General features: G+C 43.3%; 1 protein-coding gene across 1 annotated transcript in view; it reads right to left on the bottom strand.

The window, feature by feature from the left end:
• DNAH8 (dynein axonemal heavy chain 8) overlaps positions 1-15,982 on the bottom strand; it is a 201,985-nt gene that overhangs the window by 28,047 nt on the left and 157,956 nt on the right. The window contains exons 77-80 of the mRNA XM_077342050.1: positions 14,930-15,035; positions 11,606-11,858; positions 11,297-11,487; positions 219-340 (exon numbers count right to left, since the gene is read on the bottom strand). Coding sequence (XP_077198165.1) covers positions 219-340; positions 11,297-11,487; positions 11,606-11,858; positions 14,930-15,035 — 672 coding nt within the window. The remainder of the gene's footprint in view (positions 1-218; positions 341-11,296; positions 11,488-11,605; positions 11,859-14,929; positions 15,036-15,982) is intronic.

Consider the following 15,982-nt stretch of genomic DNA (forward strand, 5'->3'; position numbering starts at 1 on the left):
TATGATCAGTTTAAAAGCATCCTTTTTATAGAGCTTCTGCCTGAAATTTTGAAAAATTATTCATTTTGTAGCAGCCATTTTAAGGTTGCATTGACCACCCTGTGTCAGAACTTCAAAGGTGCCTTAAGGCTCAAAATGTTTGGGGACCCTTGATCTAAACCAGCAGGATCTAACAATGAAAATATATGGAATATAAATAATTACAATAATATTGACACCTGATTCATGATTTCAGAAAACTGTGGTAGTTTGCTCAATTCCACCAGATTCAACCATGTCATATCAAGAATCCACCGGAATGGTTTTGGAGGACAAGCTTTTAGATCCAGTGCTGCGCCCCCTGGACAAAAACAATCATGTTATTATTATGAAGTACATATAAATTATGCTTGGTATTAGCAGGTCTGAATTTCAGATTATCAAAAAAAAAATCACACCAAACAACAGAGAAAGAAAACTGACACACCACAAAGGTAGTCTGTTCTGGAAAGAACAGAAGAAGACGACAGAGAAGACGAAGAAGTGGTTCTTGTATGCCCCTTTTCTCTACCCAAAGGAGTCTCAGAGCGACTTACATTCACTTTCCTTTTCCTCTCCCCACAACAGACACCCTGTGAGGCGGGTGAGGCTGAGAGAGCCCTGATATTACTGCTCGGTCAGAACAGCTTTATCAGTGCTGTGGCAAGCCCAAGGTTACCCAGCTGTTTGCACGTGGGGGAGTGCAGAATCAAATCTGGCTTGCCAGATTAGAAGTCCACACTCTTAACTACTACACAAACTTGTGCCTGAAACATTTCATAGCAATCTGTGTGCTGAAGCTCCTTGAGATATTTTTGTTTTCCCTGGACGGTAAAAAAAAAAAAAGAAAAGAAAATGCAAACACCATTCACTCAAAATACTTAATCAATAAAGTAAAATCATCATCATCATAAATCAGCAATTCACTAAAACTAATTCTGGATAATATGAATGCCTATAGAAACTGCTTTTTTTGTCGTCTTCACATTCTTAATAGAAAATAGCTGAATACTTGTAAGATGAATGCTTACAAGATGAATACTTAGATTCCTGCCATTATCCTCCATAGCAATAACACAGAATCAATTTTCAGGCTTCAATTCATATTGTCTGCTACAAACTTTTAATTGGCCTAGTTTCATGGCATTATACATGATTGTATTAATTCATCCTCTTTGCATCTGTGATAAATGTATTATGGGCAATTCTACATTTCTGTATGACACATACACATTTTCCTTTATGAATAACTTCTTTTTAGAGAATCTTTTTATATGAGTAATACAAAACAAGAGCCAAGAATAACTCTAATAGTGTCATACACAATAGTCCATCAGCAGCATTGCCTTCTTTAATATTTTGAACTCATATAAAGCTTTTTGTTTTTAAAAAATGTGGGTGCATTAACTGAGAAATCTATTAACCCTTCTTAATGGTTCCAATAGCAGTCAAAAGCTGAGTGCCTTCCCAATAATCATTCAAAGCATACCCCAACCACATTATAACCATTATATTCTACTCTCGTAGATGATATTCTACAACAATAATAAGATACACACATACTGCTTTGTGGAGATACTGTCAGCATCTCTGGCCTGTTCCACATCTTCTAAGATGACTTGGGAAACCATTAAGGAAAACTCCTGTGTTGTGGCATTCCAGTTATGGAAGACACTTCCTGTAATTCCTTGATGCTGAATCTACTGATCCTTAGGCATCAGGTTAACACCCATTTATGGTACTTTAAAAAAAAACTATTTTTATTCTGATCTACTGCTGCTTTATAATTGTGTTCCGGCTTGATTTACAGTGCCGTCCTAAACAGTCACACATTTCAAATTTCATTTAAGTCAATGGATATTGTTGTTCTTAGGTGCAAATTCATGTCCATAGCGGTGGGAGGAGATTCAATAATAGGGGGGCAACGACGTACATAGGTCCAAGAAGGCCCTGACCGTGGAATTCCCACGGACGGTGGCCTGGTCGATATGGACGTTGCCCTTCAAATCTTCGTCCCATCCCCAGGTTCATGGGGGAGAGGGCTAGGGTGGAACCGGTGTTGATCCTATGCAATGCCAGGTCAATAAACAACAAGTCCTCAACCCTGCGGGATTACTTCGTAAGGCATGAGACTGACCTGGCTTGCGTGACGGAAAGCTGGGTGCGTGAAGGCGAGACCGTCGCCTTGAAAGATCTGGCACCGCCTGGGTTTTCCGTCCTGCATCAACCCCGGCTCCATGGGAGGGGAGGGGGGTGGCAATTCTGGTCAGAGAGACCTTCTCCTTCAGGGCTCTCCCTGCGCCAACGATTCCGGGGATTGAGTGTGTCGGTCTTGGGTGGGAATCGGTCGAGAACGTGGCGATCTGGTTGGTGTATCGATCACCCACTGCCCCGCCCAATTCCCTGCCAGGCCTGCTGGAGGCGGTGGCTGCCTGGACGTTGCAGTACCCAAAACTTTTAGTTTTGGGGGACTTCAACGTTCATGCGGATGCACCGTCTTCAGGACTTGGCCTGGATCTAGTGTCAGCCATGGAGACACTAGGGTTCTCGCAGATTGTTGCTGGTCCCACCCATCAGGCTGGTCACACCCTCGATTTGATCTTTGGTGCAGGTATAGCGGTAGATCTGGTGGCGAATAACATCGTTCCATGGTCAGACCACCATGCCCTGAAGGCTCGACTGAGGATACCACCCCCTCTCCGTTTGGGTGACGGACGTATTCTAGTCCGCCCGCGGAGACTCATGGAATCTGAGAGATTCCTGAATGCCCTGCGGGACCCGATGCCCTCCGGCACCTCGTTGACGGCCTTGGTGGAGGACTGGCAGTCCCGCCTTACGGCCACCATTGACAAGATTGCTCCTAGGCGCCCTCTCCGCCTTCGCCTCAAACAGGCTCCATGGTATTCCCAGGAGCTTCGGGAGAGGAAGAAGGAAGTGAGACGGTTTGAGCGAGTGTGGAGGAAGACTCGTGACGAAGCTACAAGGACATCTCATCGCACACTTATGAAGGCGTATGAGAATGCGGTGAAAGCGGCGAAACGAGACTTCTACGCCGCAGAAATCGCGTCCGCAAGCTCTCGCCCAGCACAATTATTTAAGGTAATTAGATCACTTACCGCCCTGGAAGAAGGGCGACAAACGATAAGGCAATTGGAATTGAGCTGTGTGGCATTATCGAGCTATTTTGCGGACAAAGTCCTGTCGCTCCCCCGTGACCTACCTGCCACGATTGATACAGTTAGTGAACTGGAAGCTCCGTGGCCGTCAAGGGGGTTAGTGTTTGATGGCTTCAGGCGGCTCTCTGTAACCGAAGTGGACAAGTTACTGGGTTCAGTGAGGGCGACCACTTGCCCCTTGGATCCCTGTCCGTCCTGGTTGCTCAAATCGGGCGACCAGCGGATAGGAGGCCCCTTGAGGGAGATTGTCAACCTCTCCTTAACATCTGGAGAGTTTCCCAAGGGGCTCAAGGAAGCAGTGGTACGCCCCTTACTGAAAAAGCCATCATTGGACCCGCGGAACCCCGCCAGTTACCGCCCAGTTTCGCATTTGGCGTTTCTGGGTAAGGTGATAGAGCGGGCCGCAGCGGACCAACTCCTAGGTTTCTTGGATGAAACTTCGGCCCTTGACCCATACCAGTCTGGCTTCCGCCCTGGCCACGGGGTGGAGACCGTGCTGGTCGCCCTCATGGATGATATCCGGCGCCAGCTGGATCGGGGCGGCTCCGCCATTCTCATGCTTCTAGACCTGTCGGCCGCATTTGATGTGGTCGACCACGAGTTATTGGTACACCGCCTCGCCGGAGCTGGAATAAGGGGGACTGCACTTCAATGGCTGGTCTCCTTCCTCCAGAACCGGACGCAGAGGGTTGCGATGGGGGAGAGTATGTCGAGCCCTTGTGAGCTCCCTTGTGGGGTTCCGCAGGGGGCGATACTCTCTCCCACACTTTTTAACATCTATATGCGCCCTCTAGCCCAGCTGGTCCGGGGCTATGGGCTGGGTTGCCACCAATATGCGGATGACACCCAGCTCTACTTCCTAATGGACGACCGGCCGGACTCCACCCCAGATACATTTGCCAGCTGTTTGGAAGCGGTAGCTGGATGGCTCAGGCAGAGTCGCCTGAAACTCAACCCCTCCAAGACGGAGGTCCTGTGGCTGGGCAGAAGAGGGCAGGACCAGGAAGCGCGCCTCCCATGCCTGAATGGGGTGCAATTAACACCTGCACCAGTTGCCAGGAATTTGGGAGTGACATTTGATGCCTCCCTCTCTATGGAGGCTCAGGTCACCAATGTAGCTCGGACGGCATTTTTCCATCTTCGCCAAGCCCGGCTACTAGCGCCCTACCTGTCCTCAGAACACCTGGCCACAGTGATCCATGCAACGGTCACTTCCAGATTAGACTTCTGTAACTCGCTCTACGCGGGCCTTCCCCTGTCTTTGACTCGGAAGTTACAGCTGGTCCAAAATGCGGCTGCCAGGGTCCTCACTAGAACACCTTTGAGGGCCCACATTCAGCCGGTGCTTCGTCATCTGCACTGGTTACCAGTCTGTTTCCGAATCAGATTCAAGGTATTGGTATTGACCTTTAAGGCTATACGTGGCCTGGGTCCCGTCTACCTGCGGGACCGCTTGGTTGCTTATGCCCCCCCGCAGGGCACTCCGCTCTGCGGGTATGAATTTACTGGTTGTCCCGGGCCCACGGGATGTTCGCCTGGCCTCGACCCGGGCCAGGGCCTTTTCAGTCCTGGCCCCAACCTGGTGGAACGAGCTCCCAGAAGAGCTAAGGGCCCTGCAGGATCTACCAGCTTTCCGCAGGGCCTGTAAGACGGAGCTCTTCCGCCAGGCATATGGTTGAGGCCAGGGCAGCTCTCCCACTAATCCATCAGAGGATCCCCTCCAATATTGAGATCTCTAACACCGAGATAATGGTTAGATGTATTGTACTGGTGCCACCCTCTTCTGAACATTATTCTCTCCACCAGGCTGAACTAAGATCAGAATTGTGACCGCTATATGTTATGTGATATGTTATATGTAACTTTTAATTGGGGTTTTTATGGGGATTTTATTGTGTTTTAACTATTTATGTTGTAAACCGCCCTGAGACCTATTGGGAGAAGGGTGGTCTAAAAATTAAATAACAACAACAACAACAACAACAACAACAACAACAACAACAACAACAACAACAATAATAATAATAATAATAATAATAATAATAATAATGTCCGACCCATCATGAACCCACGGACAATGATCCTCCAGGCCTTCCTGTCCTCTACCATTCCCCAGAGTCCATTTAAGGTTGCACCTACTGCTTCAGTGACTCCATCCAGCCACCTCATTCTCTGTCGTCCCCTTCTTCTTTTGCCCTCAATCCCTCCCAGCATTCTTCTCAATCTACAAAGCTAATTGGATACTTCCCTGCAAGACTTTCAATTCATCACAACTTTGGAGTGAAAATATCTGTTAGACATCAGATCGAGCCTATAAACAGTGAGTGGGGTTTCCCCCGGCACCTTCTCCTCTGGAACAAACTCTCGGCGTGGAAAGCTGCTTTCTTTAATTTAAGCAAGCTAGAGAGACAGGAAGATAAGCGAATCTACTTTGATCCTCTACTACGATTTATTGCAACTGTGAACTGAGGGGAGGACATCTGCTAAACTCCAAGATATTAAGACATCAATCAACGCATAGATGCAAGTACTTTCCCGTTTTTTCTTTTCCCCCGTCTCTGGCTCTGCTTGAAGCCACCTCGATATGAGGCAGGCCAATTCTCTTTTCTAAGTAGAAGAAGGACTTAAAATAACTCAAACTAATTAGTAATAGCTCTTACGGCATTTGTTTTGGTTTTCGGAGATAAGAGATAAGAGCCGTGGGTGAGAAGATCTCGCGAGAATTCTGTTCCAGTACGAGACATTGCTTTAATATCAAAACAGACTGTTGCTCTTTGTTAGGACTCCGTAGGACCTCTATTGGTTATTTGCAAAATTGCCTACAACATGTCCATGTTAAAGAAATTTGCTTATTTATTAGAGAAACAGACCCAAGATTTGAAAGCATATACAGATGGCTTGCTTAAAGATATGCTCAAGGAGTTCAAGGGCGGCAAGGAAGAAGTCTCTAACAGGAATGATGAATCAATAACAGTGGCTGATGATAGCTCTAAACAAGGTGGAAAATTACCAGCAGAAGAGAAATTTGAAACTTTGGAGATAGAAAAGGGGATGTCGGAGCTTTGCAGCCTAGATAAGGACTCCCTACCTAAGAAGAAAGAGCCTCTTGTGGCGCAGAGTGGTAAGGCAGCCGCCTGAAAGCTTTGCCCATGAGGTTGGGAGTTCGATCCCAGCAGCCGGCTCAAGGTTGACTCAGCCTTCCATCCTTCCGAGGTCGGTAAAATGAGTACCCAGCTTGCTGCTGGGGGGTAAACGGTCATGACTGGGGAAGGCACTGGCAAACCACCCCGTATTGAGTCTGCCATGAAAACGCTAGAGGGCGTCACCCCAAGGGTCAGACATGACTCGGTGCTTGCACAGGGGATACCTTTACCTTTACCTTTACCTAAGAAGACATACAGCCACTCCAAAACAACAGTATACAAGAACCAATCAAAAGATATATGGATCTGCTGTGAAAGTAATCGATTGAAAGGAGCTTCTTGGGAAAAAAACTGTACTGATATTGGAGCCCAAGAGGTACAACTGTTTCAAGGCTCACTGATGTATACTCCGAGAGAAAGACTACAACTGCACTCTCTAAGCCAAAGGCCAACTGGACAGAACATGGGTCAGCGGGAACAACAGGATGCGGCAGGCCTCAATATGAGACCCCCTTAAGAAGCTTGGGGAACGGAAATGAAACACAGTGGTTGAAATTCTTTTCCTCCTTCTGCTTTTTTTCCGTAGCCATATAGGCAAGCTGAATTAGAATTAACATATTTCTGTATTGACTCTCAGCTTAAACTTAAAGCATAACTAACAGGAGGCACCTAACTGAGGAGGTGTAAATGTAACTAACGAAGACTTTATTTTACAAACTAATGAAGACTCTATTTTATCATTTTTTGTATTAATAATGTACACTTATATAGCTTACAACCTTAACAACCTATATATATATATATTTCTTTTTCCGTACAACTAAGTAGGCTTTTATTTTTTATTTTCCCTAGTGGAAATGAGGATGGCTCTAAGATCACGTTAAGTATAAATTGTTTATGATTGTTAAAATTGTTAAAAACTATGCAAACAAATGTTGAAACGATGGTAACAAAGTAGACTTTTCTTTTAAAATGTGGTAGAAACGTGAAAAAGTTTATAAGCTTTGGGTAAAAGTCCATAATATTGTAGCCATGTGGAGTCTTATAATCTTAAATGAAGAGAAGAGGCCTTTCAAGAACAATGGGGCCCTTATCTGATCTACCTAAGAAAATAAGTTAAAAGGGGATTGAAACGGGGTATCAAGTGTATCAAACGAAGAGCATAATCTTTTTCTTTCTGTATCAATAATGTAGATTATTTGCATTGTATTATCTTTAAATATTACAAAAGGGGATTGAAACGGGGGACTAAATGTATCAAATGAAGAGCATAACCTTTCTTTTTCTGTATTAACAATGTAGATTGCCTGTATTTCATTATCTTTAATCTTGGAAAACAAAAATAAAAATCTTATAGAGGAACAGGATCTGGCCTTCTAAGGAGCAGCCAGGGCTGATCTCCTCTAGGACTGACCGGTTTGTTCGCCTTGCAGTCCAAGGGACTCACAAGAGTCTTCTCCAGCACAGAGTTCAAAAGCCTCAATTCTTTGACGCTCGGCCTTCCTTATGGTCCAACTTTCACAGCCATACATTACAACTGGGAATACCATAGCCTTGACTAAACGCATTTTTGTTGGCAGGATGACGTCTCTGCTTTTTAGGATGCTGTCTAGATTTGCCATAGCTTTCCTCCCCAGAAGCAAGCATCTTTTAATTTCTTTGCTGCAGTCCCTATCTGCAGTGATCTTGGAGCCCAGGAAAATAAAATCTGTCACTATCTCCATTTCTTCCCCATCTAGAAAGGTACAACGGGCTTAAAGGTAAAGGTAAAGGTATCCTCTGTGCAAGCACCGGGTCATGTCTGACCCTTGGGGTGGCGCCCTCTAGCGTTTTCATGGCAGACTCAATACGGGGTGGTTTGCCAGTGCCTTCCCCAGTCATTACCGTTTACCCCCCAGCAAGCTGGGTACTCATTTTACCGACCTTGGAAGGATGGAAGGCTGAGTCAACCTTGAGCCGGCTGCTGGGATTGAACTCCCAGCCTCATCGGCAGAGTTTTCAGGCTGCATGCCTGCTGCCTTACCACTCTGCGCCACAAGAGGCTCTAGAAAGGTACAACGGGCTTAGAAAGGTACAATTCTTCTTTGGATTGCATTGTTGGTCTGTGTTTTCCTTCTGCTGTTCATTGTATTCCATGGATTTGTTTTACTGTATTTCAGCTATATTCAAGTATTAGAGGGAACCATTTTGAGGGTATTTAAAGTTTAGCCATAATGAATGAAAACACTAACAAGGTTACTTAGTGTTTCCCTCCAAGAAGCCAGGGATTAGCTCCAGGTATCGTAAAGGACAGAAACACAGAGGGGGTAGTTGGAATAGTTCTTAATAGTCCTCAAAGCCTGTTAGGGTCCTCAGGTATCCTGACTACTGGCAGATGCAGAAGGGGACTATAGAAGGACTTGAAAACTTGTAGACTTGCCTCATTGTTATTTACCACTTTTTAACAAACATTTTATGTAAAGAATGTAGTTCTTGAGCATGCTTAAACTTTAAATAGTTGTACATTGTAGAATTCCTTATTAAAAACCATGTAATGGTACAGTTGAATGCTTTAAAATAGTATTTATTTCATTTTTTCCTACTAATATAGCACTCAAAAGTGGCTTACATGTGAAATTAAAGTGCTAGAGCAAATGGTATGGGTTCCCTATCCTGTTGGTGCCCAAATATTTTGGCGCTGAACATCTGGTTCCCCTATGCTGCCTTTGTCAAGTATTGTCTTAGGGGACAATGTTTTTTTCCCATCTGTATTGTATTGTATATTAATGGGATTTTATGAAACTTTTATTCTATTGTATGGATTTTTGTGTAACCCGCCGTGAGCCAGTCTTTGAGAGCGGCGAGCTAGAAATCCAATAAATAAATAAAAAAACAAAAAAGTAAACAAAACCCCCAAAGTAAACAAGAACATAACATCAGTCAATCATAAAAAAGTAATACTGGAAAGAACTGTCAGGAGTTAGTAGAATGCAGGAAATGTCCATGACCCTTATGCACATAGATTGATGGATTTAGTTCATGGTATACTTACCATTTCATTCTGTACCCTAGAATCATAGAATTGTAGAGTTGGAAGGGGCCATACAGGCCATCTAGTCCAACCCCCTGCTCTACGCAAGATCAGCCCAAAGCATCCTAAAGCATCCAAGAAAAGTGTGCATCCAACCTTTGCTTGAAGACTGCCAGTGAGGGGGAGCTCACCACCTCCTTAGGCAACATATTCCACTGCTGAAATAATCCCCATTTATACACACAAATGGGGACTATTAATTTCAGGAGAATTAATGAGTCCATATGTGGTTTCAAACAAAATGGTGAATAATGTTTTATTACAGCTAATATTTATTATAACATATTAAAGTGTATCCATACTTACAACGAGATGTTGTACATTCCAAAGTCTCCAGATATTGCCTTGTTAATGGAAAGAGGCTTTGGAACATCTAGCAAGTCACCTAAAAGGGAAAAAGGAACCAGTAACCAGCTCTCCCAATGGGGAAAGCAATTTGCCAGCACAGTAAGGTGAGAAAGCAGTTGGCAAGCCAGCTTGGTGTAGTGGTTAAAAGCAGTGGCTTCTAATTTGGTGAGCTGGGTTTGATTCCCTGCTCTTCCACATGCAGCCAAATGGGCTAGACTACCTTGGGCTAGTCACAATCCTGATAGAGTGGTTCTCTTAGAGCCGTTTCTGTTATATCTCTCTCAGCCCCACCTACCTCACAGGATGTCTGTTGTGAGGAGAAGAAAGGAAGGCTATTGGGACACCTTTTCTCTTCTTTTTCTTCTTAAACCTTCCTCCTTGTCTGCAGCAGGGAGAAGGCTACCTAGCACCCACTGCATTATAGCAAGCAACAGGCTTCACCACTAGTGTTTATAATATTAGTGAGTTGTACTGCATGAATGAGTCACATGTAGGGGACCCAGAGCCAAATCTCTGTTTTTCTAATGAAACTAACTATATAGCTTTTAACAAGTTCTCAGGTCTCTGTGCTCAGACATCTCATGAGATTGACATCTACATCTGTAAACTGGCAAATACTCCAGAAGATAGAGACAGAGTTCAACAAGATCTGAACACAATGGAAAAATGGGCAAAAGAGAACAAGATGCAATTTCATAAAGATAAGTGTAAAGTTCTGCATCTGGGTCAGAAAAATGAAAAGCATACCTACTGGATGGGGGATACACTTCTAGGTAACACTGTGTGTGAACGAGACCTTGGGATACTTGTGGATTGTAAACTAAACATGAGCAGGCAGTGTGATGCAGCGGTAAAAAAGGCAAATGCCATTTTGGCCTGTATCAACAGAGGCATCACATCAAAATCACAAGATGTCATAGTCCCATTGTATACGGCACTGGTCAGACCACACCTGGAGTACTGTGTGCAGTTCTGGAGGCCTCAATTCAAGAAGGACATAAATAAAATTGAAAGGGTACAGAGGAGAGTGACGAGGATGATCTGGGGCCAAGGGACCAAGCCCTATGAAGATAGGTTGAGGGACTTGGGAATGTTCAGCCTGGAGAAAAGGAGGTTGAGAGGGGACATGATAGCCCTTTTTAAGTATTTGAAAGGTTGTCATTTAGAGGAGGGCAGGATGCTGTTCCCATTGGCTGCAGACGAAAGGGCATGCAGTAATGGGTTTAAACTACAAGTACAACGATATAGGCTAGATATCAGGAAAAAAAATTTCAGTCAGAGTAGTTCAGCAGTGGAATAGGCTGCCTAAGGAGGTGGTGAGCTCCCCCTCACTGGCAGTCTTCAAGCAAAGGTTGGATACACACTTTTCTTGGATGCTTTAGGATGCTTTGGGCTGATCCTGCGTTGAGCAGGGGGTTGGACTAGATGGCCTGTATGGCCCCTTCCAACTCTATGATTCTATGATTCATTATGTGGAAGGATAACAATGTATAACCCATCACAAGCAATAGAGTACAGAGAATTCACAATTAAATTGTTACCTTTAATGAGTGCTTGGAATTCCTTTGGCTTCACTTGGCCCCTTTGAAGGTCAATTTTTAATGTCAGAAGTAGGGTAAAGAGAAATTTGTGGTTTTCATACAAGCCTCTAACAGAATACGCAAATGTTTCATATGTCAAAAACTCTATAATATTTGAGATTCTTTTCTGTGGGATAGGGGACTTCTCAGACCTACAATATGAAAACAAAAGCAAAGCAAGTAACGTGATTACTGTTAATACTGGATGAAATGGGGAAAGGCAAAGAAATAATGGACCTTTGAAGAGCAGCAACAGCACTCTGTTCTTACTTTGCCATTGACTGATCAAACAGTTTTAGGAACTGAGCCAGTGAAGTTTGGTACATATTATTGACCATGCTCATTTCTGTGATAAGAAAATAAAGAATGCTTCCTCGTGTAGCAGCAGGGCGATACTCCTCTTGTGCTGTGTTAATTTTTTTCTCTGTCTCTCCTGCAACTTCCAGCTTTTCTGATACCTCTGTAGCAGTTTGCTTAGTTGTTCGCAGAACACCTATTAAAGATTCATCATCCACCAAAGAGCCTAAAGAAATTTCATAATGAATTTTTTAGTATTTATTCAGAACTAAGCATGAAAAGTTCCTTTTATCTTTATCAAACAAATGCTACTTAATTGAACTAATTTAAACAGTATAACCAAACAATTTAGAGCAGCCTTTCTCAACTTTTTTACCATTGAGAAACCCCTGAAACATTCTTCAGGATTCAAGAAACCCCAGAAGTGCCATGATGGTGCAGAATATAGTTGGGAAACAAAGCTGTATACATGCCCACCCGGGGACCCACCCCTTCTTACCCCCTCCAGGCCCATCATTGGCCATTGGGAGGGGGCAGGTCGACATCACCATATATGGTCATATAATTTGATAAATGTTTAAGAAAATTTTAACATATATTAAAAATTAATTAACTCACTAATTCAGGAAACCCTTCCAGGCCCATCAAGAAACTCTAGGATTTCACAAAACCCTGGTTGAGAAAGGCTGCAAAGCATTAGATTTTGAGCAATTTTACTGATTGCTTGTTTTATATGTTCGGAAAAAGGCCTAACTTGCAGGGCTATTTGCTGTAAACACAATGTTCTAGTTGTGTGCTCAGTAGAGACATTCAATGGTTACAGGAGGAAAACTGCAGCCAATTCCAAAGACATGTTTTCACTGACTCAGCTAGATGGTTTCCACACTGTAGGATTCACACCAGGCTGAAGGATGGAGTTTGAGCTGGAGCAGGTTGCCCCACCTCTTCCTGCTCCTGCATCTCTATTTGTTTACTTATAGAGCAAGTTACAGAAATCCAGTCTGGAGATGATTGTCATGTGGATCACTGTGGCCAGGTGTTCTGGGGTCAGATAGGGTGCTAGTAGCCTTGCCTGGCATAGATGACACCTGACCCTCCATTGTAAGGAAGGCATCAAGAATCACACCCAGATTCCTGGCTGAGTGCAAGATCTTCAATTGCACTTCATCCAGGCTGGGAAAATGCGCTTCTTGATATGACCCTTTCCTACAGAACCACAGGAACTCCATCTTGAAGGGGCTGAGTTTCAGCTAGCTTTGCCTAAGCCACATTGTCACCACTCCATCCAAACAACTGACAAATGTTTATGGGGAGAGGGAGAATTGGGGCAGCCATCCATCAAGAGATAGAGCTGGGTGTCATCTGTTGTTTACATATTTCTTTGGCTTTCTGAAAGTCTAGCTGTAACAAGGCTGAAGGGGAGAATCTATACTCTTACAAGTTTCCTTTGACAGTTCTCAGCCAATCTGAACAATGATTATTTTGGGGGGGGGCAATCCTTGGGGGTTAGTTTAATTTTAACCAGTATGTGGTTATTTGAACCCACATGCATACCTCAAGTCAGACTATCCATGTCTCCAGTGTAAGGAAAGCATTTAGCATACATCGAGGGACTCCAAATAATGATTGCAAAAACTTAGATAGCACTGCTCCCAGGGGGTAAAGATCTTTGTAAAGACAGAGCTGGGAGCCATATATTAGTTGGGTAATAACCTTTCCCCGAAAAACCTTAATAGCTGCAGGGATATAGGAAGTACCTTATCCAAAGAACAACTTCATAATGGCTGAGGCTGCTCTTTGAGCATTCTCAACCCTATTGGTTGCTTGGGCCCTCTAAGACTCTGTTGACTGGAAGCCTACACTAAAATATTTCAGTATCATGTTCCTCAATCTACTATCCGTCTCTCTCAAGAAAACCAACCTGGTGTAGTGGTTAGGAGTACAGACTTCTAATCTGGCAAGCCAGGGTTGATTCCACGCTCCCCCACATGCAGCCAGCTGGGTGACCTAAGGCTCGCCACAGCACTGATAAAGTTGTTCTGACCAAACAGTGATATCAGGGCTTTCTCAGCCTCACCCACCCCACAGGGTATCTGTTGTGGGGAGAGGAAAGAGAAGGCATCTGTAAGCTGCTTTGAGACTCTTTTGGGTAGAAAAAAGCAGAATATAAGAACCAACTCTTCTTCTTCACACTTTTTGATAAAGGTGAGAATTTTAGTTTTGGGGGTAATTTATATTATTATTATTATTATTATTATTATTATTATTATTATTATTATTATTATTATTATTATTATATTTATTTCCCACCACTCCCTGCAAGGCTCGTGGCGGGTAACAGCAGTCTTAAAATCCCCCATTAAAACTCCCACTAAAAGACTTTTAAAAATTCCCAACATAGCAGAAAATACCACTCTCCCCCTATCCCCCTAGGACGTTAGAGAATGGAGAGTAGTAGTGTATAATTCAAACCCCAGGGAGGGGGGGGCAATGTTCTTCCTCGCCAATCCCAGCCTCAACCATAGACCTGGTGGAAGAGCTCCGTTTTACAGGCCCTGTGGAACGCTGACAGCTGTTCCTCTTAGCATTGTACAGTAAAGGCCCAAAGTGTCTCCTAAGGCCTTCTTGAGAATTAGATAAAATTACTGCATCATCTGCTTACAATAAAGTGGAGATTACTCTAATTGCTGGTTTAGGAGGGTGGAAACTTCAGTTTGATAAAGATCACACCATGGAATTAATATAAAAGGTGAAAAGTAGGCATGCCAGGACCTCCTGTTTTACTCCTTTTGCCAGTGGGATCCTGAGTGATTGATTTATACATGACATCAGGAACTCACTGATGTGATCCTTCCATGATTTCGGTAACCAGGAAGTGACAAGAATCCACAGTACAGGGAATGGTCTTCACAGACTCCAGAATTCAGTCAGGAATTACTATACCAGATCAAAATGATCCATAATTGGACTTAGTAGCGTATAGGAATTTCTAGCATCTCAGCTATATTAATGTCAGCATCCCAATGAGAATGCATTCAAGAGATTTTATGTGCCAAAAAACCCCTTTCCAAAAGCATTTCAATGAACTGGGACTTCCTGGGACTTCAGAGACTCAAGTCTTTGGAGTCAAGAAGTTCTAAAATACCTTAAATAATTGCACTGTGGCCAGTAAACCTGGTAAGATTTTGTTGTTGTAAATTCCATTTTTTTTCATGTTGATGAAAAATACTAATGGTCTGATTCGGTATAAGGCAGCTATGTCTTCATAAATAATATATATATATATATATATAGTACCCTTAGTTGCAGTTAATTTATAAAGGAGATTGTCTTCCAGTTCTTTCATTTTCCGTTTATTGTAAGTTACATCTTCCATGAGTTTTACTCTCTCTGCTTCCAGTTCCTAAATTTAATACATTTAATATTGAAAGAGATACACCATGATACACTTTATCGTTGTTTTATGACAACTCATTTGCTCACATTACAATACACTTCTGTGTTTTATATATTTTTTTAAAAATAATGTTATAATTTATCAATTTATAGAAGTTCTATTTTTTCTATATTTTACACTACACAAGGGAGACCTGGTCAATATTTACCATACAGCAGATATTTCAAACCTGTAACTGATACCTTCAAAGTATTCCATACTTTAACCTTTATCAGTGGAACTCATTTGGGGAGAGGGTATGTCTCAGTGCTAGAACATCTGTTTGGCATGCAGGGGGTTCTAGGCTCAATCTCTTGCATCTCTAGTTAACAATCAGGTAGTAAGTGCTAGAGAAGAGGGAAGGTAGAATGGTATCTATGGATCTTATCAGATCTCAGGAGCAAAGTAGGGTCATCTCAGAAGGAAAACCACCAAGGAAGATTCTTCAGAGGAAGGGTTTGGCCAACCACTTCTCTGTTGCCTCGAAAGCCTCTTACTGGCGTTGCCATAACTTATCTTAAACTTGACCATACTTTATACACAGCAGATAATATGAAAGTGAACTACCTGAAACCCCTGAGAGCTGCCAGTCAAGTCAACAATATAGAGCTTGATGGACTAATGGTCTGATTCGGTATAAGGCAGCTTTGTGTTCATATTCAATTACACATGACTCCAAATACAGAATTTCTAAAACCATGCTAACAAGGGGTGCCTAATGCTTTCACACCCACCGGTTTTCCTATGAAACTTTCTTCCCAACTACTTTTGTTCAGACCAGCAAACCTGTCTCAGAAAACCTGATGGGGAAAAGTAGCTAAGAGAAGAACTTGGAGAAGGAGTGGGTCTCATGGCTTTAGTGCCACTCAGAGCTTAACACCCACTCAGGGCGGCTGTCCCACCCAAGTGCCTCC

This window comes from Paroedura picta, chromosome 1 (genome assembly GCF_049243985.1).
Source record: "Paroedura picta isolate Pp20150507F chromosome 1, Ppicta_v3.0, whole genome shotgun sequence".
NCBI classification, from domain to species: domain Eukaryota; kingdom Metazoa; phylum Chordata; class Lepidosauria; order Squamata; family Gekkonidae; genus Paroedura; species Paroedura picta.